The 27,900-nt window shown below is 39.7% G+C and overlaps 1 protein-coding gene across 1 annotated transcript in view; it reads right to left on the minus strand.

Annotated features, from left to right (window-relative positions):
• LOC107798208 (4-alpha-glucanotransferase DPE2) overlaps window positions 1-16,003 on the minus strand; it is a 34,668-nt gene extending 18,665 nt beyond the window's left edge. The window contains exons 1-7 of the mRNA XM_075242037.1: window positions 15,609-16,003; window positions 14,605-14,986; window positions 13,910-14,027; window positions 13,777-13,829; window positions 13,536-13,663; window positions 13,308-13,431; window positions 13,011-13,207 (exon numbers count right to left, since the gene is read on the minus strand). Of these exons, the coding sequence (XP_075098138.1) occupies window positions 13,011-13,207; window positions 13,308-13,431; window positions 13,536-13,663; window positions 13,777-13,829; window positions 13,910-14,027; window positions 14,605-14,958 (974 nt within the window). The 5' untranslated portion in view covers window positions 14,959-14,986; window positions 15,609-16,003. The remainder of the gene's footprint in view (window positions 1-13,010; window positions 13,208-13,307; window positions 13,432-13,535; window positions 13,664-13,776; window positions 13,830-13,909; window positions 14,028-14,604; window positions 14,987-15,608) is intronic.
• Between the last annotated feature and the right edge of the window lie 11,897 nt (window positions 16,004-27,900).

The raw sequence follows: 27,900 nt of genomic DNA on the forward strand, positions 1-27,900 counted from the left end.
AAATGCATTAGCTCACCGAATAGCCACAAGGTTAAAAGGATAAAGCTGGTAGTTCACTACTAAATTGGCCAATTTTATGAACTAGGGCTCGCAAAAATTTCATGCACTCTCTTTTCTTTAAACAGAACAAATCATTCTATTAAGATTATCTTATGGTTTATGCAGTTACAAACCCCATCAGAATGCTTTCAGAAAGAACTTAGGAAATGCATATAGTCCTTTTAAATCGATTTTTCCCTTGCTATTCAACCTGACAAGGGAGTACTCCATCCAAATATGAGACCTGAATTCTTAATTCCCTAATGTAGGATTAAATAGGAATCTCTGTAGCATTATTCTTTTTCTAGTCAGCTTAGGTTGTAGGTGGAGGTACATTTAGTATGATGCTATAGGGAATAGGAGTACAGGTATACGGTCAAACTGTTTATTCCGGGTTTTGCTATCGCTGACAATATACTTCTTAGATTTAGAACTTGAACTGTATTTATGTGGCTGAAAGTTTGCACTTTTACTAATGAACGGTCAATGTAATTTTGACCATAATCCTGGTAGTAACTTGTTTCAGATCTCTGAGGATTTAGCAGTTTCTGTTCAATCTCTTAAGTAGAGATCACACAACTATTGTGTTAGTTTACAGCATGTATATAGTGTAGTATTGTCCCACATTGGTAGAAGAATAGTATGTCCTTGTATAGTATAGCTATAAATAAGGACCTCTTGTATTGTATTATTCATCTAATATCAATAACATATTTTCTCTCGTGCCTTCTCACATGGTATCAGAGCAATTGTGAGAGACTTATCGCTGTGCATAAATTCTAGCGATTCCGGGAAAGAGAAATCAGTACTTTTTTAAGGCTGTTTTCTATCTGCTTCATTTCTGTCAATGTTGTGCAAAATCCAACACTACCACAAGAGTCGTAACTGTCCGGCGACCAAACCCCAGTGAAAAACTCCGGCAGCAGCTTCCTCACGCGCCTCCACGCGCCACCAGAAGCTCACGCACGTGAGCTCACGCGCCGGCGCGTACGACCACTTCCGGCCATTTTTTGAAAATCTTCCTTCAGAACAGTTGGGTCGCCTGGTAATTCCGATCCTACCTCTACTGTTTTCATTTCATTCCGACAACTTTGAGTTTTTTTCCCAGCTACAGTACTATTCCGACAGCTACAGTAGATTCCTGCAGCTACAGTATTTCAGTATTCTGTTTTTGTGTTTCCGTACACTGTTTCAGTGGATTACAGTTGATTCTTTCTCCTATTTGGTAATAATTTGCAACAATGTCTTTGGGATTTGATGCTTTTGGGTCTAGAAACATGAGTTCTGGAAGCTCTAGTGTTATTATTACCTCGGAACCTTTAATGGGAGGTTCAAACTACTTAGCTTGGGCTTCATCTGTCGAGTTATGGTGTAGAGGTCAAGGTGTTCAAGATCATCTAATCAAACAGTCTAGCGATGGAGATGAAAAGGCAATAGCACTTTGGGCAAAAATCGATGCTCAGTTATGTAGCATCTTGTGGCGATCTATTGATTCCAAGTTGATGCCCTTGTTTCGTCCATTCCAGACATGTTATTTGGTTTGGGCAAAGGCACGCACCTTATACACTAATGACATATCTCGCTTCTATGATGTGATATCACGGATGACAAACTTAAAGAAGCAGGAATTGGATATGTCTACTTACTTGGGTCAAGTACAGGCAGTCATGGAGGAATTTGAGAAGTTGATGCCAGTTTCTGCTAGTGTGGAAAAACAACAAAAGCAGCGACAAAAGATGTTTCTCGTTCTTACTCTCGCTGGACTTCCTAATGATGTTGATTTAGTACGCGACCAGATTTTGGCTAGTCCATATGTCCCGACAGTTGATGAATTATTCTCTCGATTACTCCGCCTTGCTGCAGCACCAAGTCCACCAGTGATCTCATCACAGATACTTGATTCCTCTGTTCTTGCATCCAAGACAATGGATGCTCGGGCATCTCAAACTATGGAGCATAGACGAGGAGGAGGTCGTTTTGGAAGATCTAGACCCAAGTGTTCTTATTGTAACAAACTTGGACACACTCGTGAAATGTGCTATTCGTTACATGGTCGTCCACCCAAAAATGCTTGCATTGCTCAGACCGAGACTCCAGATAACCAAGGATTTTTTTTATCTAAAGAAGAATATAATGAGCTCCTTCAGTATCGAGCAAGTAAGCAGACATCTCCACAAGTAGCCTCAATTGCTCAGACTGATACTTTTGTTACTGGTAATTCTTTTGCTTGTGTTTCCCAGTGTAGCACTCTTTGCCCATGGGTCATGGACTCAGGCGCTTCTGATCACATCTCTGGTAATATATCAATTTTGTCAAATATTGTATATTCACAGTCTCTTCCCACTGTTACTTTAGCCAATGGATGTCAAACTAAGGCAAAAGGAGTTGGACAAGCTAATCCCTTGTCTTCTATCACCCTAGATTCCGTTCTTTATGTCCCTGGCTGTCCTTTTAGTCTTGCATCTGTTAGCCGTTTGACTCATGCCCTCCATTGTGGTATAAGGAACAGTGCTTCCTATGGCCGAGCCCCTTCCATCTCTTCTTCTTCCTAATTTTCCACCACACCCATCAAGAGCCAAGCTCCCCGCGTCCAAACCCCAGTAAATTTCTCCGGCAACTGAGCTCTCACGCGCCCCCACGCGCCGCCAACTCGCCTGTCTTTCCGGCGAGATTTTAGCCACGCGCCGGCTCGTGTGTTTTTTCCGGCGACTTTTCAAATTGTTTTCTTCAGAAAACCTCTTCTCGAGGCATTTCCGAGCCATCCCGTGCCAGTTTCACCAAATTCCGACGACTTTTTCTTTTTCCGGCCTTTAAACCCCAGTTTCTGACGATTGTTTCCTTTGTTCAGTACGAGAAAACCTTCCTCCCTTCATATATACTGTTTTCACCCACTGTGAATACGGTTATCCCGACTATTGAGGTTTTTTTCCGGCCAGTTTTTCCGGGACAGCCGCAATTAGAATATGATGGATTGTACAGAGAGAAGCTCTTTTTTCTCTCTAGAATCTAGAAAACTGGAAAACATGTCTTTTATGAAAGCTGTCTCTTGGCCAGCCCTAGAACTTGGGGGAAGATGCCATCGAAAGCTGACGTAGGACAGGAGCCACACTTCTCTCTGTCCGAGGAGCACACTCTCAGGCGCAAGGGTTTCTTGGAATCTAGTCTCATTGGGTCTTTATCCAAATGAGTTGGTTCCCCGGAGGCTGTTAGGAACTGGGCAGCAGAGGCATGGAACATCAAGGACGGGCTGAAAATATCGCAATTGGGGGACACTCAATACCTCTTTCGTTTTGTTGACAAGTCTCAAGCTTCGGAAATTCTTGTCAAAGAAACAGGTGGTTCGATGGGAACTTTTTAAATCTAGATAGATGGGTGGAGCATGATGGGTGTCTTGACCCTCGCTTCACTGGCGAAACATTGGTAGTCAACATGGTGGGTCTCCCGGTGCATCTTTGGTGTCTTGACCTATTCAAGAAGATAGGGGAAATCTGTGGGGGGTTTATTGATGTCACTTGCAGTTTACACGATCTCTCGCGAGTGAGGATTGTGGTGAGGAAAGGGGGCAGAATCCCTGTCTCCACTGTGGTGGAAGATGGCTACTTGAGTTATAGGGTTTGGTTGAGCCCTGAATTTCGCCCTATCTTTATGCATGCGATAGCGACGGAAGAAAAGGGAAGGTCAGATATAAGGGAGGGGAGGGGAAATCTGTCACTGAGGGGAGGGGGGGTTTCACCGGATCACTGGATTAAGCCGGAATCAAACGTTAGATCGAGAAGAGACGGGAAGTTTGAAATCGGGGGAGGAAGACAAAATTTTAACAGGAGGAGAAGACGTGAATGGGTCAGTGAGGCGGACTGGAAAGGCGGAATGGGACGATCCTCTTCTACTTATCATAGGGTCGGGTATGTTTTCAGCAAGTATAGGCCTGGGCCTCCTCACATGGGCCCAGCAACTTTCCCCAATTCCATTAGAATTGATCATAAAGGGCCCAGTTTATCTAAAGCTGCGCATGATAAGGCTCCTAAGCATATGGGAACAGTCGTTCCTCCTTCCTCTGGCCAAGGTGCTTCACACAGTGGCACTCCTTCACCGAGCTCTAGTGACATGTGCCCCTCTACGGTGGCCGCTGCTGCAAGGGCAGAACCGGCTAAGGATGGTGCTGTTAATACACGGCCCCCCGCCTCTGATGGACCCGGTTCCATCAATCCCTTACCAGCTCCTGGGCTTAGCTGTGCTGAGGCCACACTTAAAGCTTCTTCTTCTTCTAGGGAGATTGTTGAGCATGCCCCAATTGATGTTAGTGTCGGACCAGTATTTTCAGTTAATATGCCGCCAAGGGTTCCGTGCTCTCTTCCGCCATGCTACCCTACTGATGGTTCTGGACATTCCTATAGCAGCGGGGTGTTAATTTCAGAGGTTGCTGACCCCCAAGGAAACGGTGAGACCCTTTCGGAGGTTAAAACTCCTAGTGTTAGCAATGATATGGTCTTGTATTCCTCTGATAGTAGCAAGGAAATGACACATATAGAAGAAGTCTGCCCAATTTCGTCAAGGATCGGAAGAGGGGATATGTCTTTTTGGATAGAGGATAAACTATTAAACTTTGGAAAGTTTCTAGGTGTTTCTGTTGAAGGGAAGGAAGATAGAGTGTTAGAACTGTTGAGGGAGATTGAGCAATAATCTCTTTACGAAGGTGCAGGGAGGGAGTTGGGTAAAGGTGTTAAGCAAAATAACTTAGGGGATGTAGTGGTGTATCAGAGAAGGGGGCGAGTGTGTGACAAAGAGAAAGGGACCTCGGCTAGGGGGGTGGGGAAATGGGGGCTATTGTTGCTTATGGAAGTTAAGATCCTTTCATGGAATGTGAGGGGGATGAATGACCCAAACAAAAGGGCCATCATCAAAGTGGGAGTTAGGGAGTGGGGTGCCAACCTAGTTTGTTTTCAGGAGACCAAAATGGAAGTTTTGTCGGATGCGATCGTGAGAAGTGTCTGGGGAGGTAAGCTGGGTGAAATATGACTGGGTCCCAGCAGTGGGAAGTGCCGGGGGCATCCTACTTATGTGGGATGATAGAAGCTTGGAGGTAAAGGAGATTAGGAAGGGAGTTTTCTCTTTGGCAGCTCTCGTCAAAGATAGAGTGAGTGGGGTGGAGTGGGGATTTGGGGGAGTGTATGGGCCGGTAGGGGAAGGGTCCAAGGTGTCTTTCTGGGAGGAACTGGCCAATATTATGGGGGAATGGGACATTCCATGGGTTCTAGGGGGAGACTTTAACACTATTAGATTCCCGGAGGAGAGATTAGGGGGTAGTGTGATTTCGAGGGCCATGGAGGAGTTTTCTGACTTCATCAATGATCACTTTCTCATTGACCTTCCTCTGTCAGGGGAAAGGTTTACTTGGGCCAGGGCGGAGGATTCCAACTCAAGGTCTAGAATTGATAGATTCCTGACATCTCCCTCATGGGATGAGCTGGTGCCGAATGTGCTGCAGATTCCTTTACCTAGGTTGACTTCAGATCATTTGCCTATTTTGCTAGATGGATGCAGAGGGAGGGGGTGCGTGCTCCCCTTCCGATTCGAAAACATGTGGTTGAAAGTACCAGAATTCTGTGACAAGGTGAAAGAATGGTGGACAAGCTATGGGGTATCAGGGATACCTTCATACCGTCTTTCGAAGAAACTCAAATTGCTCAAGGGAGATATTATTAGATGGAATAAGGAGGTTTTTGGGAGGGTAGAGGTTAAAATGAGGGAGCTTATGCATGAATTGGGGGATTTAGAAAGAGGGAAAGGGGCGAGGGAGTTAGATGAATCTGAGAAAGAGAGATTGGGGGAGGTTAAGAGGGAAATAGTCGAGTTAGCAATAGCTCAGGAGACTAGTTGGCGGCAAAAATCGAGGGCGCTCTGGCTAAAGGAGGGGGATTCGAATACCAAGTATTTCCATAGGGTGGCGGTCGCAAATCGAAGGAGAAACTTCATAGAGTCCTTAGTTGTGGATGGGGTGAGGATTGAGGGAGAGGAGGAGGTAAAAGGGGCAATAACGGGGTTTTATGAGAACTTATATAAGGAGGAAGTTAGTTGGAGGCCGACTTTGGGGGGAATAGAGTTCAACCATATAGGGGAGGGAGACAACGAGTGGCTAGAAAGGGTTTTCGAGGAGGAGGAGGTGCACGAGGCTGTGTTGTGTTGTGCTGGTGATAAGGCCCCCGGGCCTGATGGTTTCTCCTTGGCTTTCTTTCAGCTCTTTTGGGACACCATCAAGGGGGAATTGATGGAAGCCATTGAATACTTCCATGCGAATGGTGTTTTCGAGAGAAGTATCAATGCTTCCTTTATTACTATTGTGCCTAAGAAAGAAGGTGCATCTTGTATCAGAGACTACAGGCCTATTAGTCTAGTGGAAAGCATTTACAAGATTATTTCTAAAGTGCTTTCCAACAGACTTAAGAAGGTTCTTGACATGACTGTTTCGTCCTCCCAGAATGCGTTTGTGGAAGGTAGGCAGATCCTGGATGCTGCCTTGGTGGCAAATGAACTTGTAGACTCCAGAAGGAAAAATAGAGAACCCGGCTTACTTTGCAAGTTAGATCTTGAGAAGGCTTTCGACCATGTCAATTGGAAGTTCCTGGACTTCATTATGATACGGATGGGGTTTGGGGAAAGATGGAGGGGATGGATAAACTTCTGCATTTCTTCAGTCAGATTCTCTGTCCTGGTTAATGGTAGCCCGTGTGGCTTCTTTGGCAGCTCTAGGGGTCTCAGACAAGGTGACCCCCTATCCCCCATGTTATTCATTCTAGTGATGGATGCTCTGAGCAAAATGATGGATCGTGCGGCGGGCGGAGGCTTCTTGAGAGGATTCTCAGCTCCGATTGGGGTGCTCAGTGCCCGAAGAGTCTCACATTTGCTTTTTGCGGATGACACACTGGTTTTCTGTGATGCCGATATGGATCAGTTGACCTACCTGAAGCAGGTCCTGCAGTGGTTTCAGTTAGTATCAGGACTCAAAATCAACATCGGCAAGTGTGAGATTTTCCCGGTAGGTGAGGTTACTAATATTGATGCCTTGTCAGGTGTTCTCAGATGCAAGGTGGGCTCCCTTCCCACTACTTACCTGGGCCTCCCTTTGGGCGCTTCATATAAAGATACTACGGTTTGGAATCCAGTGATCGAGCGGGTTGAAAAAAGATTAGCAGGGTGGCAGAAACGATATTTGTCAAAAGGAGGTAAGGAAGTGCTTATCAAAAGCACTTTATCGAGTATGCCCACCTATTACTTATCCCTGTTGCAAGCACCAGTGAGCATCACAGAAAAACTGGAGCGACTTCAAAGGAACTTTTTGTGGGATGCGGCGGATGGAACTAGAAAGTTTCATCTAGTGAATTGGCAGACAGTCACTTCCCCAAAGAAGTGGGGTGGACTTGGAGTGAAAGATCTTAGGGTATTTAACAGAGCTTTAATGGGAAAGTGGCTGTGGAGATTCGGGGTAGAAGAGCATGCTCTATGGAGGGAGGTCATAGTAGAAAAGTACGATTCAACGGGAGGGGATTGGAGGACCAAGGCGATCACAACACCTTTCGGGTGTGGCATGTGGAGGAGTATCATGAAGAATTGGGAAGCATTCAGTGGCAACATCACTTACAGGGTGGGAGATGGAAGGAGAATCAGCTTTTGGAATCATAGGTGGTGTGGAGAGGATACTCTGAGAGTCTCCTTCCCCCACGTCTTCAGAGTTTCAAACCAGAAGGAACTGATGGTCCAACAAATTCGCAAGGAGCATGAAGGGGGGGTAGTATGGGACCTCTCATTCAGGAGGAACATGCAAGATTGGGAGATTGCGGAGCTTCAAGTCTTGTTGGCACTGCTATACGGGCAAGACATGCTCCAGCCATCCTGTGACTCTTGGAGATGGGGCTTGCGTGGCGATGGTTTGTTCACCGTAAAGTCCTTTTACCAGAGTATGTTGGTGAGAGAGGAGACCAATTTTCCATACTCCTCGATCTGGATTCCTAGGGCGCCCACGAAGGTGTGCTTTTTTGTATGGCTAGCGGCAAGGGGAGTGATCTTGACTGCTGAAAATCTCCGAAAGAGGGGAATTACACTTGTTAGCTGGTGCTACATGTGTAAAAGCTCTGGGGAAGAAGTTGATCACCTTATGTTGCATTGCCTTGTGTCCTCTGCATTGTGGAGGTCAATCCTGAATCTTTTTGGTGTTCAATGGGTGATGCCAAGCACTGTAAAGGAAATGTTATATAGCTGGGGCGGTTTTCGTAGAAGAAGAAAGCAAAAGGCGTGGAAATTTGCCCTGTTAGCTCTCATGTGGGTAGTATGGGGGGAGAGAAATAGGAGAGCTTTTGAGGAGATTGAGTCTCCTTTTTCACATCTTAAGAATAGCCTTTTATCTTTGATCGCTTTTTGGTGCACTCATTTAGCCCCTACTTGTATAGAAGATTGGGCGTCTTTTGTAGAGAATCATGTTCTGATGTAAATTCTCTACGTCTTCGGTATACTTCGTGTACACGGGAGTTCTCTCCCTTTTGATTAATACAATTTACCTTATCAAAAAAAAAAAAAATTATTGACGATTCTTTTATTATGCAGGACCGCAGTACGGGACAGACAATTGGTACAGGGCGTGAATCAGAAGGCCTTTACTACCTTAACTCACTCAGTCCTTCCACAACATGTCTAGTTACAGATCCTCCAGATCTAATCCACAGACGTTTAGGACATCCGAGTTTATCCAAACTTCAGAAGATGGTGCCTAGTTTATCTAGTTTGTCTACATTAGATTGTGAGTCGTGTCAACTTGGGAAACATACCCGAGCCTCCTTTTCGCGAAGTGTTAAGAGTCATGCAGAGTCTGTCTTCTCCTTAGTTCATTCTGATATATGGAGTCCTAGTAGAGTCAGTTCATCCTTGGGATTTCGTTATTTTGTCAGTTTCATTGATGACTATTCAAGATGTACTTGGCTTTTCTTAATGAAAGATCGTTCTGAGTTATTTTCTATATTCTAGAGTTTCTGTGCTGAAATCAAAAATCAATTTGGTGTTTCTATTCGCATTTTTCGTAGTGATAATGCCTTAGAATATTTATCTTCTCAATTTCAGCAGTTTATGACTTCTCAAGGAATTATTCATCAGACATCTTGTCCTTATACCCCTCAGCAAAATGGGGTTGCTGAGAGAAAGAATAGGCACCTTATTGAGACTGCTCGCACACTTCTAATTGAATCTCGTGTTCCGTTGCGTTTTTGGGGGGATGCAGTTCTCACAGCTTGTTATTTGATTAATCGGATGCCTCCATCTCCCATCAAGAATCAGATTCCGCATTCAGTATTATTTCCCCAGTCACCCTTATACTCTCTTCCACCTCGTGTTTTTGGGAGCACGTGTTTTGTTCATAACTTAGCCCCTGGGAAAGATAAGTTAGCTCATCGTGCTCTCAAGTGTGTCTTCCTTGGTTATTCTCGTGTTCAGAAGGGATATCGTTGTTATTCTCCAGATCTTCGTAGGTACCTTATATCAGCTGACGTCACATTTTTTGAGTCTAAACCTTTCTTTACCTCTGCTGACAACCATGATATATCTGAGGTCTTACCTGTACCGACCTTTGAGGAGTTTACTATAGCTCCTCCTCCACCTTCGACCACAGAGGTTTCATCCGTACCAACCATTGAGGAGTCTAGTGTTGTTCCCCCTAGTTCCCCAGCCACAGGAACACCACTCTTGACTTATCATCGTCGTTTGCGTCTTCTATCAGGCCCAACTGGTTCTCGTCCTGCACCTGACCCTGCTCCGGCTGCGGACCCTGCTCCTAGTACATCGATTGCACTTCGGAAAGGTATACGGACCACACTTAACCCTAATCCTCATTATGTCGCTTTGAGCTATCATCGTCTGTCATCTCCCCATTATGCTTTTATATCTTCTTTGTCCTCGGTTTCCATCCCTAAGTCTACAGGTGAAGCGTTGTCTCATCCATGATGGCGACAGGCTATGAGTGACGAGATGTCTGCTTTACATACAAGTGGTACTTGGGAGCTTATTCCTCTTCCCTCAAGTAAATCTACTGTTGGTTGTCGTTGGGTTTATGCAGTCAAAGTTGGTCCCGATGGACAGATTGATCGACTTAAGGCCCGTCTTGTTGCCAAAGGATATACTCAGATATTTGGGCTCGATTACAGTGATACCTTCTCTCCCGTGGCTAAAGTGGCTTCAGTCCGCCTTTTTCTATCCATGGTTGCGGTTCGTCATTGGCCCCTCTATCAGCTGGACATTAAAAATGCCTTTCTTCACGGTGATCTTGAGGATGAGGTTTATATGGAGCAACCACCTGGTTTTGTTGCTCAGGGGGAGTCTCGTGGCCTTGTATGTCGCTTGCGTCGGTCACTTTATGGTCTAAAGCAGTCTCCTCGAGCCTGGTTTGGTAAGTTCAGCACGGTTATCCGGGAGTTTGGCATGATTCGTAGTGAAGCTGATCACTCTGTGTTTTATCGACACTCTGTTTCAAGTCTCTGTATTTATCTGGTAGTCTATGTTGATGATATTGTTATTACTGGCAATGATCAGGATGGTATTACCAATCTGAAGCAACATCCCTTCCAACACTTCCAAACTAAGGATCTAGGCAGATTGAAGTACTTTCTAGGTATTGAGGTTGCCCAGTCTAGCTCAGGTATTGTTATTTCTCAAAGAAAATATGCTTTAGACATTCTTGAGGAGACGGGGATGATAGGTTACAGACCTGTTGACACTCCGATGGATCCGAATTCTAAACTTATGCCAGGACAGGGGAGCCGCTTAGCGATCCTGCAAGCTATAGGCGGCTGGTTGGAAAATTAAATTATCTCACAGTGACTAGACCCGACATTTCTTATCCTGTGAGTGTTGTAAGTCAGTTTATGAATTCTCCCTGTGATAGTCATTGGGATGCAGTTGTCCGCATTATTCGATATATAAAATCGGCTCCAGGCAAAGGGTTACTCTTTGAGGATCGAGGTCATGAGCAGATCATTGGATACTCAGATGTTGATTGGGCAGGATCACCTTCTGATAGACGTTGTACGTCTGGATATTGTGTTTTAGTAGGAGGAAATTTGGTGTCCTGGAAGAGCAAGAAACAGAATGTAGTTGCTCGGTCTAGTGCAGAAGCAGAATATCGAGCAATGGCTATGGCAACATGTGAGCTAGTCTGGACCAAACAATTGCTCAAGGAGTTGAAATTTGGTGAAATCAGTCGGATGGAACTTGTGTGCGATAATCAAGCTGCCCTTCATATTGCATCAAATCCGGTGTTCCATGAGAGAACTAAACACATTGAGATTGATTGTCACTTCGTCAGAGAAAAGATACTTTAAGGAGAGATTGCTACAAAGTTTAGGAGGTCGAATGATCAACTTGCAGATATTTTCACCAAGTCTCTCACTGGTCCTCGTATTGGTTATATATGTAACAAGCTCGGCACATATGATTTGTATGTACCTGCTTGAGGGGAGTGTTAGTTTACAACATGTATATAGTGTAGTATTGTCCCACATTGGTAGAAGAATAGTATGTCCTTGTATAGTATAGCTATAAATAAGGACCTTTTGTATTGTATTGTTCATCTAATATCAATAACATATTTTCTCCCGTGCCTTCTCACATATTGCGGATGTTATTTGTGGACAAAATTGTCCTTTAAGCTGTTGATAGAATACTTCTTGATTACCCTGTGAGTTCAAGCTATTTAATAACATCTATTGTGCAGTTCAAGCTTCTTGGATTCGATCGTATTTCATCTTGCTGTTATTCCTACTTGTTGCAATTACCTTTTCTTTTTCAGTCGTTATCTAGCCGAGGGTCTATCAGAAACAGCCTCTCTGCCCTTCCAGGGGTAAGGGTAAGGCTGCGTACATCTTACCCTCCCCGGACCCCACTTGTGGGAAACTACTGGTATGTTGTTGTATTGTGCAGTTGTTTGATAAAATAGGTTCCAGAAATCAGGAGATAACATCAGAAAAGAATATCAACAGAGCTAAAATGTCTAAGTCAAGCTTTTCCTATCCACTTAACAAGAACCAGAAAGATATAATTTCTTGCAGCCCTTTTTCCTCCCTTTTCGATCTTGATATTTAACCTATTTTACGTTTTTAAAAATTTCCGTCCAGCATGCAAATCAGTCTATCAGCATTACGGTAGGCTGCCTACATCACACCCTTGAGGTGCAGCCCTTCCCCGGACATTGCGTGAACTCAGGATGCTTTGTGCACTGGCGGCCCTTTTTTTCATGCAAATCAGTCTAGCTATTTCAACAAGGAAATCTTCTCTTTACAATCCTTAACTAAAAAATGTATTCAAGGTGAAAACAAGTAGCCAACACGTGAAATTGGGATTCTCTCCTACAATATTTTGTTCTGATAAGCAAATAATTTTACAGAAGAAGCACTAAGGGAAAACCATCCATGTACATCGAACTAAAAATTTCTTTTTTTTTTTGAGAAGAGGTAAGTATACATCGAACTATACTAAGACCCACACTCAAACAACATAAAGTTTCTCCCCAAAAGACAATTTCCTTCAAACTCTTGAAGCGAAAGATGGATCATAACCATGGATCTTTAAATGTTGTACTTTCAACATATAGCATAGTAGAGGTGTCCGCAAAGCTTGGACTACACTGCACAGGAACTTATCATGCGTAACTTCAGTACATAAGGAGAAAAAAGAATAATTAGAAAATAAAAGGAGGGAAATAGTTTATTAATGTATCTCAACAGGCAAAGGCTCTAAAGACTCATGAGGCCACAAGCAGGCCAATTAAGTAAAAGTGAAAAACATATTATAAAGCAGAGTTCAAAAGCACTAAAGCTGGATAAACAATATTCTGTCATCAACTCACTATTCATGGTTGTTGATAAAATATCAAGATGGCATGAATCTGATCTACATGATTATTCGGAGCTTAAATCTAAAACCTTAAGAGGGAAAATTACCTATATGGATAAGAATCCCACCACATACAGTTGACTGATGTATCATTGATGGGCAAAAGCTGAACCAAATGAAAGCCAGATTCAACGGCCCAATCTACAAGTAACTTCAGGTCAAGAAACTCCCCAACTCCAAGATCAGCCTCTGATCGTACAGAAAACATGGGTATTGCGACACCCGCACCCCTCCAAGGCATTTCCTGATAATAACACAGGTTGAGATCTTTTTTTTCAGCTTATACTCCAGTATCAGATTGAGGAGCATAGCAGGCCACTGATTATATCTTGTTGCTGACTTACCCGCATTAAGCCATCTGAAAGAAGTACAAATCTAGATTCACCTGTTGCAACATCAACAGAAAGCTCTCGACTTGCACCACATTCCACAGAGGTTCCAGCCTTACCGTATTTACAATATTTGTATGTTTAAAGTATTAAGGATGAAAGCAAGTAAGGGGAAGAAATTACTATCAAGTTTATGACAAAATGGAACGACATTTAGCCTACAACTCAGCAGGCAAAGGATATTTTAAAGGAAAGTCATCTTTTCCCATAATGCAATCTGCCTGCCAAAATGAATCACCAGCATACGCGAGCTTAAGGCCATCCTGAATCTTCCATTGCCCAAGTTTTAAGGAGCTACCAATCACATAAATCTACAGGATAACATGTATGTCAGGTCTGACTTCAAGATGGATTGCAAGGATATTATTGACCACATATACAAGCAAACATATAGCAAAGGTTGTTCTGTGAAAAGAGATCTTACAGATGTTCCTTCCTCTAAATAGGGGCAGCAGATTCTGAATTGCAGAACTGAACCTGTTTCAACAGTAATTTTAGAAAGCACATTCCAAATAACAATGTTTCATAAATAGAGAATCAGACAGAGAGAAAATTACCATCCTGGTCAGACTTATTCTGAGTTATCCCCAGGGGCCTTTCAACACCCAAACTCCAACTTCTCCCAAAAATGACATCCTTAAATGCACTGCTAAAAGGGATATTGTCAGAACCAGTCTGCAATAGAAGAAAGAGTATAAGTTGTTGGAGCGAAGAGGCAAAACTAATAGGACATTGTTGAAATCGGTAGTTGCTTACAAAGAAAAATCAAATACATAAGAAGCATGTTTGAGGTCATGTTGCAGAAATTATTGACAATCATGCCAGTTATCAACAATAAAAAGTATTAAGATAGAAAAGAACATTTGTAGAGTATTCATAGCTTATAGCTTCTTCATACACTCATGTCTGACTAAAGCACATTTTTTCAAATTGTCACTACTTATATAAAGAGTCAAACAGCTTACTAATCTGCCCCAAAAATTATGTGGTAAAGATCATTCGGCATCTAAAGCTAATGACCATTTTGTTATCAATGATAATGAGATTTTTCTTACCAGGCATAGTTTAGTTCATATTATGTGTCTTTGACAACTAAAATACAAGCGGAAGAGTTGTACAGCGTAAGAGAGAATTTTAACAGCAACTCGCATACCTTCCTTTCTCATAATTAAGTTCATCCAGGGGACATGCATGCTAGGTAGTGTAGTATTCACAAAACAGTATGGAAAAGAGAAGCAACTAAAATTAGCACCTGCCAAAGATCATGAAGTTCTAACAACTGCCCATCCTGAAGCCCATCAGGCAGCAACAGTTTCCTTTTCTTTCCAACCTCCCATCGCAGGATATTTCTTGTATCATCCACCACATAGTAACTGTACTCGCTTTGGAATCCAGGAGGAACTGGAATGCTTCCAGACCATATCAGCTCTTCCCCTTGGTGAGAAGGCTTCAATAATAGACCCTTTTTCACATTCCATGAACCAAGCAACGCATCTGAACCGCATATCAGAAGATGCTGCCCCCACTGAGTATAATATGGGATTCTGAAGCTCACCTTCCTTGACTTCAAAGGCTTGTTCCCAGTAAACAACCCCAAATTCACCATCTTAAATTGAAGAGGAACTCCTCAAAATCTAGCAAAACCAATTAATTAGCGCGTGAAAATTCTACATATAATTCATGAACGATGTCAACAGCTCTCAGAGTAGAGATTCAATTTGCATAAATGGTAACCATATAGTACTCAAAATGTATGACATACTTTCGGACTCCCTCCATTGAACTTCCAAGAATAAAATCCTAGGCTAATTGGAATTTAATCTTTATAAAAAATGGAACACCTAACAGAACAATCATTTAAAACGAAGAATATGGTTTTAGGAAGTTCATAATGCAAGATTAAATTCAAATCACGTACTTACAAAATATCTACTATTAAATGCATTTTGCCATAAATATCAACTGTAGTACCACAACTTTAACCAATCAAACCCAATTGAAAGAAAAACTCAGCAGTTACCTTCAGTAAAACGGGCAAATTCTATCAATATTTGAATTCTGAGCTGATTAAAACTTAATGTTTGTACTAAGTCTAGACTCACCTAACAGAAAAGTCCATTAATCATTAGAGAAGAATGTATTATTATTGGTAGTACAAATTTATAACATTGACAATAACTATACAATTACTTGAATCAGTGAAAAGCCAAATCATAAACAATTCAGTAGTTAACTGGGAAAGAGCTCAACTGTTACCTTTAGTCCAATGAAGTATCCAATTCTGAAGAGGATGAATTTGTTAAAGAAGATGAGGAGAAAAGGAATTAGAAAGCGGCGGTTCTCTTCCTCTGAAGGAAAAATACAAGAAGGACTCCAAAGAATATCTTTAGATTGTATGAGAGATTTTTTATTGGAATAGTAATAAAGTGAGTAGAAGCAGTGAGAAGGAGGGTAGTGTTCGTCTTTTAGTGAGAGCAAAGCAATTGAGTGGCCATTACTGTTGTGTGATGACGATTGACGATGACTTCTACGAATCCGTGAATTTTGGACGACGGATCTTCACTCCCTCACGATTCTTCTATTTTTTATTACAATAAATTTACTTCCATTTCTTTTCCCTTTTTCCTCATAGTTTATTTTTATTTTTCGTTATATCTGAGAGAGAAGGGGAAAGATTAATAAGAATCACATCTTTGCACGTTGCCGTTTGTAAGACATGCGTGTTAACAATTTAAGGCTGTCCGACGGGACGGGTGTCCAGTCTCGTCCCGTCCCACTTAATTCTAAACGAGATGATCCCATGTTAAACGGGACACGAGATGAGACGGGATGGTCATTTCGTTCCGTTTATTCCGTCTCATTTGTCCCGCGTCCTATTTTCTTTTGTGCATTATATACAATAAACTTATAATCCTGCTTTTTAAGGTTTTCCTAAGACCACGGTTAGAAATGATATTTTTAAATTTCAAACCAAATATCTTCAGTATATTCGTTATGTATTTTTTCACTTAGATTGTAAAGTGTCTATCACATCTGATATAAGTCGTAGTCGTAATGGTTGTGATTATTTAACTGTTACATGTCATTGGGTTGATCATCACTGGAACATGCAAAAACGTATTATTGGTTATAAATTTGTTGATTCAAAATACACTGGAGCATATATTGCAACTACTGTTCTACAAATTGTTGATTTTTATGGACTCATTGATAAAGTTTTAACTATCACCTTAGATAATGCTTCTACTAAGTGCTAACACAACGGCTGCAACTAGCTTAATGAAATGATTGCAAAGTTAATCCAACTTATGCATCGACCATTAATGAAATAATTGCAAAATTTAAAAAGTATTTTTTTCATATTCTCCAAGTTTATTTAATTTCTACTATACTTAACCCATCTTTAAAATTAAGAGGTGCAAATGGACTTGTTCGTAAAATTTATGAGAATTTAGCAATTCAAGAAAATGAACAACAATTTCTCGAAGACTGCCAAGCTAACATATATTCTTATGTTAAATCAATGTTTGATAAATATAAATCTATGGAAACAACAGGTGGTGAAACTACGGAAGAAGAAGAATACAATGAGATACTTAGCACTAGGAGCGATGACGGCATGGAACTCATGGAACATCAATTAACATTGCCAATTCCAGAACAATGTCCGAGAAAAATTATAGATAAGTTACAATGAAGTTATATAGGAGCTTACAAATATTAGTATGATAATTTGTAATTGGCTACTAAGAGGCCTAGTTCAAACAGAACCCTTCCTAGGAGGTGGCTGCGTAGATTAGGTGCTCTTCAAAAGAATTATATTTGTATGTGAGATTTGAAAGTTCTATTAATAAAATAAAAGGCTCTAAGCGTTGAATTTTTTTTATGAATTGTCTTACACTCTTACTTAGTTACTTAATAGCTTGAAATTATATTAAATAAATTATAACTCTATTATAAATTTATAATTACTAGAATATTTCATACAAGTCTATTTTTTTTAATATTTTATAATTCTTTATTTAGTTTCCTAATTTCTGTTTAATTTTTAAGTTTATTAAATAAGTCAAAAAACTAGTTGTTGCAAACTTTTAAAACTTAGTCATTGTCAAAAGAATAGTCGTTGCCAAACTCAATGCTTAAATAATTTTTTTTTTAAAACGGCACTTAAGGCCCGTCCGTCCCGGTCCCATCCCGTTTGTTAGCGGGACGGGATGGGCCTACCGTTTCGTCCCGTTTATCCCGTCCCGCCACCGTCCCGGCTAAATATCGTCATGTCCCGTCCCGTCCCGTCTCGTTGGGCAGCCATAGTTAACATCACAACTTGGTCTTAAATTACTAATGTGCACATGCTAGAATCTAGATTCTCCGTTTTTAATTAGATTTTCAATAACAGTGGATCATATGCAGATGATAAGGAACATTTTCAAAATTTTTACACGGTAGAACTCTTATAAAATAGTATTTATATTAGTGTTACCATATTTGGATTATTCCAATAATAGCAGATTCTAGCATATTTGAATAAAATACTAATATTTAATAGTAACTCATTTATTCTCTAACGCTTCCCGGAAACAAGGGATTATATTTAAATTATTAATATATTATTTCTCTTTCTATCTCATATCACTCCACTATGGACTCTCCTTGGAATTTCCAATCTTTCACTGCTTTTCTCTATTGCCTTTCCAAGTATCAAATTCCTTCTTTTAATTTTCACCCTTCCATTAGTTTGTCAATTTGTTCGATCTAATTTTTTATATTTTCTTGTGATTTGGTATGAATCTCAAAAGTTTAGAACTTGAGACAATGATGACGAAACATTTATATATGCAATCAAGCTATGAAAGCTTATCACATATATACCATGAACATATCTTTGTTATATCAAGTAAATATACACACAAAATAAACAAATACATATATACGGAATACCATCATTATACCATCTATATAATTATATATACACACTTTAACCGAAGCAACATCCATGCATTGATCTTTCTAAGAATATACCGTATTATTAATTATACATGTTTATTATTGTATAATTATATAAGATTTTTATTATACCAAACATCTAAGATTTTTTAATTATACCAAAAGTATAAATAATTTATAATGTATATTATACCGCATATATACTTTATATATTTCACTAAATATGTGTATTTTATATTTTTCAGAATATAAGGATGTTATGATAAATATACATGATTTATTTTAATATTATACCATATTATTAATTATACATGATTTATATTTGTATGCATATTAGTTTTCGTTGAAAAATGGATATATTGAAATATTAATATTCAAAAGAGTAGCAATCACTTTAAAATTATAATAATTCACGGAAGTGCCGTTATTTATTTGTGATTGGTAGGACTAGTGTATCATTAATTAATATGCCTATTTTAGTGGAATTTGGAAGGGAGTTTTATTTTTGGATGAACGTTATCATCTTTCCTTTTATTATTGCTTATTTCTAGGGATTACTAACTAACATCCCTATTGTAATGGGATTAAGTGATTTTCTGCTATGCAATATATTTATTTAGTAGCCAAGAATGTAAAATAGCTATTGCTGCTAGGTTTTTGAATTTTTTTCTTAAATATTGCCTACTTATGTTTTTTCCCCAACATTTTTATAGAGAGAAAACTACTTAGTTTAGTCTTTTAGAGCAGAAATGTACTAATATTAGTCAATTCATAAAATGCTATTACTATTAGCCAAAAGCTACCAATATTAACCCTAAATCCTCTTTTTATTATAAAGTGGTTTACGATTTTGTTTACCCGTAAAAACGGTATAATTGAATTTGCGATATGGTTTATAGACACGTGATTTAGTTTGATTCAAGAATATAAAATAACTATGAACATAAATAAATAAATTAAAGAAACTTGAAGAAAATACGAGTCTGACTGTGAAATGAGCTTCTCCGGAAGCAAGAATAAAAATAGTGTATAGAGCAGAAAGAAAGAATGTTAATATAATAAAAGTAAGTTTAGCCTTTTTTGCTCACAAATATTTTGTGTCTACAATGAGTACAAATTCTTCTATTTATAGCCAAATTCATAGGGACAAGATTATCAAATCAAGCTCCTCTTTAATAAAAATAAAGACCCCTCTTGATGGTTGCATAACGGTTGAGTATAAATGCAAAGATAATTTGTAACATCGCTCCTTGAATGCTGCCTTCTCCAACCGATATCTTCCTTTTAACCTTCATCCCTGGTTCCAGTGTCTTCGGATTTCACATAACACTGGTCACATGTTCGTAACCGGTGTCAACTATTTGCTGACTCATATCCTACCTGTCTTTACTGCCACGTGTTAGCTTGGCGAGCATCCACCTGTCATTCATCAATTTTGCCTCATACAGATAGTCCATCTACTTTTCGGTGACTAAATATTATGTTACCGGAAAGTAGATAAGACTCTTTTACTTGGCGGGAAAGTTTCTGAATGCTTTCTGACATTTCAAAGGATGCATGCCTCCTTGTATTTAATGAGCCGAACATGTGTTATCTCGTGATTCGACAAATATTTTCACCAGTTACCTAGGTAATGATGGCTTTGCATTCTGCCTCCTATAAACTTCCCCCTTCTTACTACTTTTACCTTTCACTTTTACAAACCTTTCTTCTTCGAATTTTCTAAGAGCTTTTCTGCAACTCCCTCTTTCTTAGTAAAACTTTCTTATTCACATTTTCCATCACCGTGTCTTCTAAGTATCTCTTCCTCGGCAACTCATACACTTACATCGGTGGTGGCCCATCCAAGAAGAATAAATATACGGAAGTGGATGCTGGTCCTCCTATTACTAGCACAATCATCCCCTCTCAACTAAATTGTGATACGGACCTCCAAGTTCAACAGGAACCCTGTAACCCTAAAAATGACAGAAACAAACATGTTAGTAGATATCCTTCTTCAATTCATCCTGCTAGTATTCCCGTCATGAAAGAAGATTGTGGCTGGAACAATATTAAAGTTTTAGCCCCTAATAAAGTGGAAAGGGTCACTTTCAGTAAACCAGGGTTCATGTACACTTACATGTACTCTTTCACTTTAATGATGGGCCAAGTCATCGATCCCATCATCTTAGAATTGTGCCAAAACTACCGAGTTTGCTTAGTTCAAGTAGGTCAGTCAATATGGTGAGCGATAGCTTGCCTTCGCTTTCTGAGTTCCTGGGCCGGTGAAACCCTCTTAGCAAACGCGGTCACCACGCCATCATCATAAGCGTTGATGATGATAATGACTTGGTTGGATGGAGAGGTTCGTTGTCATCGCCATCAAGTACATTCTACCAACATCAGCACCTCCTATCCTTGAATCTTGGAACTTCACATGTGAGTTTTCCAAGAATCCCTTTTTCACTGTATTAAAGAAAATTCCCCTTTTTACTAACTTTCACTTCTATCATTTCAGCCACCCATTGGGTTCCTCCAATGGTTCAAAACCTAACCCAATGAGTACAATTTATTTTTATATATTTCCATAACAGACTCCCGTAAGTGGAAGGACATTTCACACAGATTCAACTGGAAGGCCAAGAACCATGGTAAATAAAACTTTCACTTTTCATTTTTGATCTTCAACTTTATGCCGTATAAGTTTTTTAACTTTGTTTCATAACATGTAGGCCTTCCGAAGGGGTTTTCTGTCTGCCCCGTTGTCAAGGTTTTCCATGACCCAAGGGTGGCTCATCAACAAATACAAGAAGCCTTTGATCGGAAGAGGGATCGTGATGCCGCTCTTGCTTCCGGTGAAGGCCCTACTTCGCAGAGTCCCCATCCCAAGGAGAAAAAAATCAAAAAGAAAACGTACCTCCAAGGCTGAAACACAGAAAAAGCCTCCGATAAAAAGAAAAGCCAGTAGGACCGGACACAGTGGTCCTTGATGAAGAGGAAACCAAGGACAATGATTAAGCGATTTATCTTCAAAGAAGAAGAAGAATAGGTACTTTTCCAGCTCAATCGGATACTCAACTGTATGACATGCAAGGAGTCTTTATGGAGTCAAAAATAGTTGAAAACACTAAGTCATATTTCCGAGCCCCATTTGTCGCTTTCGGTCAAAGGGGTTACACTTTTGATATTCCTCCACCTCCAACTCCAACACCAGCTACCACACCACCATCTCCTGCTCTCCACCGGACCCTATTGAACAAGTGGAAAATGTTCATTTCCCTCGGTCACCCGATCATGGGAACATTGAAAATACTTTCCCGGCACCCATCCGAAACCCCAATGATAAACATAGTGTTACCTTTTCGGTTTTGAATGAGTGACACTTGCTTTCCAAGCCGGTGAAAGTTGCCAACTACTTGAAGCCTTTAGCTTCAAACAAGGACCGGAGAAAGATGGAGGCTCTTTCTGCGGAATACCTAATCAATTACAACATGCACTTTCCTCCTCAGGTATCATCTTATTCTTCTCTTTTTTCCCTTTTTCATACTAACCATTATCTTCAATAACTTTAATCTTTACTTTTTCAAGCTAACCTCTTTGCCTTTAATGGTTTACAAAAGATGATCTTTTCCAAAGAAGAACTTGTTGCCGAGCATGATCAAATTTCCGCTGAATGAGACCAACTCGTTGAGCGCTTCCCGATTTTAGAGGCAAGACTTGCTCAGATGTGCGAGCTTGAAGCCCAGATGGATCAATATGAGCAAGAAAAGATGGTGCATAGCCAAGAGGCCACTCAGTTGCATATAGATCTTGCTGAGTTAAAGGCTAAGTGGGCTGAGATGCAGGATGTTGTGACTGTGGCAGTGGAACTAGAGTTTGCTTCCATGGAACAAATCAATAACCTGGAAGAAAAATTGCGTTCCAAAATCGAGGAAGCTATTGCGGTCGAGGAGAAGAGAGCAAGAATAGAGAAAGGGCTCAAAAGGGTCATGGAGTAAAACCGCGAACACGTGAAGACAAATACTGACCTTTGTCAGACTTATGACATCGTGAGGTCTGAAAATGACCAGATGCAGCCCAAAATCAAAAGCTCCAAGCAAAAATCAAGGATTAAGAAGATTCTTTCCTCCTTGAGAAAGCTTATGCGATTCATCACATGAGGAGGAAGACTTTGGAGGAGGCCAAAGAAGGCATTTCAAACATAGATGACTACATTGCTGAAGCTCTAAAATTGGAGACAATTGCCTTCGAGAACATTCCTGCCCGACCGACTGCTTCAAGCTCCTTGAGCACTTGTTTTGAGTCCTAGAAAACCGAAGAGAAGCTGAAGAAGAAGATAAGGACAAGGATAAAGGCGTTGAACCAGATGCGGAATAGTTGTCATATTCAAAAGATGCAACAGAGACTTCTCGTCCTTCAGACTCTACTAATAAAATCAATTAATGTAGATTTTGTTTTGTAATTATGCCGAAACCTCTATTGAGTTCGGCATTTTGAGAAATAAAAGACATCTTTTACTTAATTTTTGCACAAATACATCATTTGATAAAGTTCAAGAATTTTTACATCCGATAACTTTAATACCGAATATTCATACTTCCGGCTTTTACCCTTTAACTATGAGGGTTTCATAAGAGAGGACCTTTATATTTACAGTGCTCTTGAAAAGGATGTCTCATGTTCATTCCATCACTAGTATTTGAATTTTAACTAACTTTCTAATGAAAATGACCATATTGTATCATTTGGACAAGAAATAAGATAAAAACTATAGGACTTTAATTTATTCCTTCCATTTCCAAAAGTACATTTACATGAGCAAAAATTCTCTTAAGTAAATAAAGCTACCAATACATGTGGCTAACTTGTACTATTTATTTCTACGGGGCTAATCATTCAGTCCCGGTCCTGGCTCGAGGCCTTTCAAAATAGCTGAACTTTTAAATTTTAAGTTCAAGATACAGCTTCTGGTTCTAACAGTCCCTAGTTTCATTGACACTTTAGTGCCCTGATATATAATAGTCCCCCGCCCCCGCCCCCGCCAATGTTCAATTCAAAGATGAGAATTCAAACACTGGAGTTCTTGTTGTTGTCAACGATCCTTCTCGTAGTATGCTTTACGTTGTTGCCTCATTAAAAAACTGGACGAAGGGAAAAAGAGTGTAGCACATACTTTAAGTATATTAAGGACCTTTAATAGTAATACCTTTTAAGGTGGGTCGTTCCAATTGCTTGGTAATTTTACTCCATCTTGATTTTCTAACTGATATGAACCTTTACCGGTTATAGCTGAAATCTGTTAAGGTCCTTCTCATGTTGGTCCTAGCTTTCCAGCATTGACTTCTCGAGTACTTTAAGTTACCTTCCGCAAAACCAAATCTCCAACTTTGAAATATCAAAGATTTATTCTGTGATTATAGTATCTTTCCATCCTTTGATTTTGTGCTACCATCCTCACATATGCTAAATTCTGATGCTCCTCAAGTAAATCCAGCTTAATCAATATTGCTTCATTATTCTCCTCCTCATTTGCCCGGGAACACCTTATGGTCGGTTTCCCAATCTCTATTGGAATCAAAGCTTTTGTACCGTACATAAGGAAAAAGGTGTTTCTCCTATGCTTGACATTGCCGTTGTTCGATATGTCCGTAACACTCCCGACAAATCTTCTGGCCAACTGTCTTTTGTTACCCAAAATCGCACACGCAAGTATACATAGTCAATCAAGTAATAAAGAGTGAGAAGAGTATCGTTCCCATGAGGACTTGTGATTAATTATCAACTAAATCAAGTAAATTCTAATTTATTGAGTCAAGAAGAATTTCAAGGTGATTTTTGTTTGATTAATTCTACTAACTAAAATTGCGATTAAAAGAAAACTAATTAACTAGCACACTTAGCACAAAGATTTTAATTCAATGAGAAATAATATTCCAGGGTCATGGTTAAGTAACAATCCTGCTGAATTCTTCAATTGACTCGACTTATTAATTTATCTGGGTTATTAACATGCAAGGAGAAGAATACTCGTAGATATTTGACAACTTCTACTCGCCTATTCAATTTATTCTTAACCTTATATTCCTATGAGATTAGAGATAAAAAGAACACATTAATAATCTCTTGGACAATTGGCTAAGCATGACAAATAGGTATATTTCTATCTGTATTCGCAAATCAATTCCTCAATGACTAGGTTCAAGATCACGCTCTATTTAATCCTATTGCAATCAAGAATTACCCCTTTAAAGGTCAAGTCAAGATTCATATATAGTATTTTATTATTAGCTAGGCAGTAAAATAATTAGGCTCAGGATATGAATAAATAACCCAATATGATAAAATAAAGCATCAAATCAATATCTGAATATCAACATTCACGTAAAGACATAAACCCAGAATAAACGAATTTATCCGTACATAGTCATGGTAGCAATCACAATTAATTCCCAAGAATACATAAAATAATAATAGAAGGGAAAAGAAGAACTCAAGACGAATTTCATGGTTTTCGAACTCTGTGATGGCTTTTCTCCGATTCCAAGTGTGTTAGATGACCTAAAAGAGGCATTTTTTTTACTTATATATTGCATATACAAGTTATGGGCCAAAGTTTTCCTTTTCCTTTTTCGGGTCAGATTCAAGGATTGATGCTCAACTGGATGCTTCACGTCCCCCTCAGCTTGAACTTCTCTGCATCAGATGGTAGGGTGGATGCTTCGCGTCCACCCTCTGTTCCTTCAACTTTGTTGCGCCCAGGTGCGGATGCTAAGGTGGATGTTAAGGGTACTTGAAATGTCATTATTTTCTAGGTTGGATGCGACACATCCAACCTCTTCTCTATAGTTGGAGCATCTTTTCTTCATATTTTTGTACTCCAAACGTCCTAAATCATCACACACAACTTAATTAGCTAAAAACCAATAATTAACATATGTTGGGCATTTTCAACACAAAATATCATGAAATAGTGGTTATAATACGGGTAAAGTAATGTTAATACATATAGAAATATGCTAAACATCACCACCCCCACACTTAAACCTTTTTTCGTTCTCGAGCAAAGTAAAATCAACCTATAATAGATCGAACAATCCCAGATTAAGTTGGTCCCCGCACTTAAACCTTTTTTCATTTTCGAGCAAAGTAAAATCAACCTACAATAGATCGAACAATCCCAGATTAAGTTGGTCCCCACACTTAAACCTTTTTTCGTTCTCGAGCAAAGTAAAATCAACCTATAATAGATCGAACAATCCTAGATTAAGTTGGTTTAGTTAACTTCGCAATACCCATCCACATCAAGGACTGAATGCAACATCTGAACAACTACACCAGAATCAACTCCTTTTATTTTTGTAGACGATCCTAAATTGACCAACGCATCTGCCTCGATGTTCTCTTCCCTTGGGATATGAATCACCAACCACTCCTTGAACCGGGAAAGTAAATGTTATGACAAAAAATCCTAACCACGGGTCTGTGATGGCGTCTAATATTCACTAGTTAGGCAAGCCAACTCTAGTCCAACACTTGTCCAATTTTAGTAATTTAAAAGCAAGCGAATATGAATCTTAAGTCTGAAATACCGATAATATGATAAACTAAAATCAATACAGTCTAGCCTACACCTAGAAACAGGTGATACAAGTACATGAGCTGCTAAAAGTGCTATAAACAAGGTCCAAAATAAAATACAAATAACCAAATGAAATAACAATATAAAAGGAAGGAAGGGGACTCCAGGGTCTGCAAATGCCCTGCAACTCTACCTCAAGTCTCTGAATGAATGGCAGTCCGAGTAAGCCTCCGCTAAACGCCACTGAGACCAGCACCAGAATCAACACAAGAAGTGCAGAAGTGTAGTATGAGTACAACCGACCCAATGTACTTCGTAAGTGTCGAGCCTAACCCCGACAAAGTAGTGGAGAGACTAAGACAAGACACATGCTAACCCTGTAAAATTATATAAAAAAGAATAACAAGTAAAGAGCCAAATGAAACAACAAGATAGGGCAAGTATAGGGGGCAATAGATAGAAACAATAAACGAGGAATCATGAAGTGAACCTCTTTCCACAACGGCAACGAAACCACCAAGTCAAAATTCACACTACCAATTATCAAGTAAAACAATGAAATCAATAAACTCGCATGCATCACCCTTCGTGCTTTTACTTTCATCCTCACCATATTAGATAAATGTAAGTGCACGGTATCACCCTTCGTGCTTTTACTCTCATCCTCGCATGATCTTAATAAAAATGCATATGCACGACATCATTCTTTGTACTTTAACATATCATAATAAATAAGCATGTGCATGGCATCACCCTTCGTGCTTTTATCCTCACATCCACTCAATTAGTGATATCAATATGAAAATATAGCACGACAACACCCTTCGTATTTTTCACTCTTCCTCACCAAGCAACAACAACCCAAAGTATCAAACAAAGTGGGAAGCAATTTCAACTTCAACCATAGTCCTAGAGTAAGAAAATTCAACTTTCAATGTCACAACAATTTCAACATAAGCAATAAACACGAAAACGAATAGTTAAAAAATAAACGGTCTATCTAAGTCATGGAAGGCATAGTAAAGGAAACAACATGGTATAAATAAGGTAAATTTCACCCACATGCTTAAACCCATGACAACGCATATACACTCGTCACCTTGCATATATGTCGCACCCACATATTATTCACGTAGCAAATAGACCCAACAAGTCCTAATTCCCTCAAGTCAAAGTTAACCACGATACTTACCTCTTTCTACAAACAAGTCAATAATCAACCACGATTTTTCCTTTCAAGAAAGCCTCCAAACTAACCAAATCTATCCAATTACCGTTCAAACAATTCAAAACAAGGTTTAGAAACTATCCACGAATGAAAAAGGTTCAATTTTGATCATTTTTAAAAAAGTCAACAAAAGTCAACCCTAGGCCCGCTTGGTAGAAATCCAAGATTCGGACCAAATCCCGATTACCCATTCACCCCCGAGCCCGGTTATATGATTTGTTTCAAAATTCTACCTCAATTTGAGGTCTAAATCTCAATTTTATAAAATCTCTAAATTCTACCCAAAACCCCAAATTTCTACCTTGAAATTCATAGATTTGATGTTAAAAATTCATGAAGTAATTGAAATTGATTGAAAACTAGTTAAAGTTGCTTACCAATGAATTCATGGAGAAACTGTTCTTCAAAAATTATCTCTAGAGAGCTTAGGATTGAGAAATGGTGTAAAAATGAGCTAAATTCCGATTTTTTCCAATATTTACCCAACTGTAGATGTCGCAATTGCGAACTCTTGTTCGCAATTGCGATGTCCGCAATGACGAAACACTGATCGCAAATGCGACCAGTGCAACTATAACGACCCGACCGGTCATTTTGATCATTTGTATTTTTTCTGCGGTTCGAGGCCGTGAGTAGATTCATATGATGTATTACAATTTGGATATATGGCCGATTTTGATTTTCGAGCGGTTCGGGATGGATTTGGAAGAATGATTCTCATTTTAGTAGCTTTAAGTTGGAAGAGTTGACCGAATTTGACTTTTGCGTATTTTATCTCGGATCGGAGTTTTGATGGCTCCGTTAGGTCCGGATAT

This window comes from Nicotiana tabacum, chromosome 21, assembly GCF_000715075.1.
Source record: "Nicotiana tabacum cultivar K326 chromosome 21, ASM71507v2, whole genome shotgun sequence".
Lineage (NCBI taxonomy): Eukaryota > Viridiplantae > Streptophyta > Magnoliopsida > Solanales > Solanaceae > Nicotiana > Nicotiana tabacum.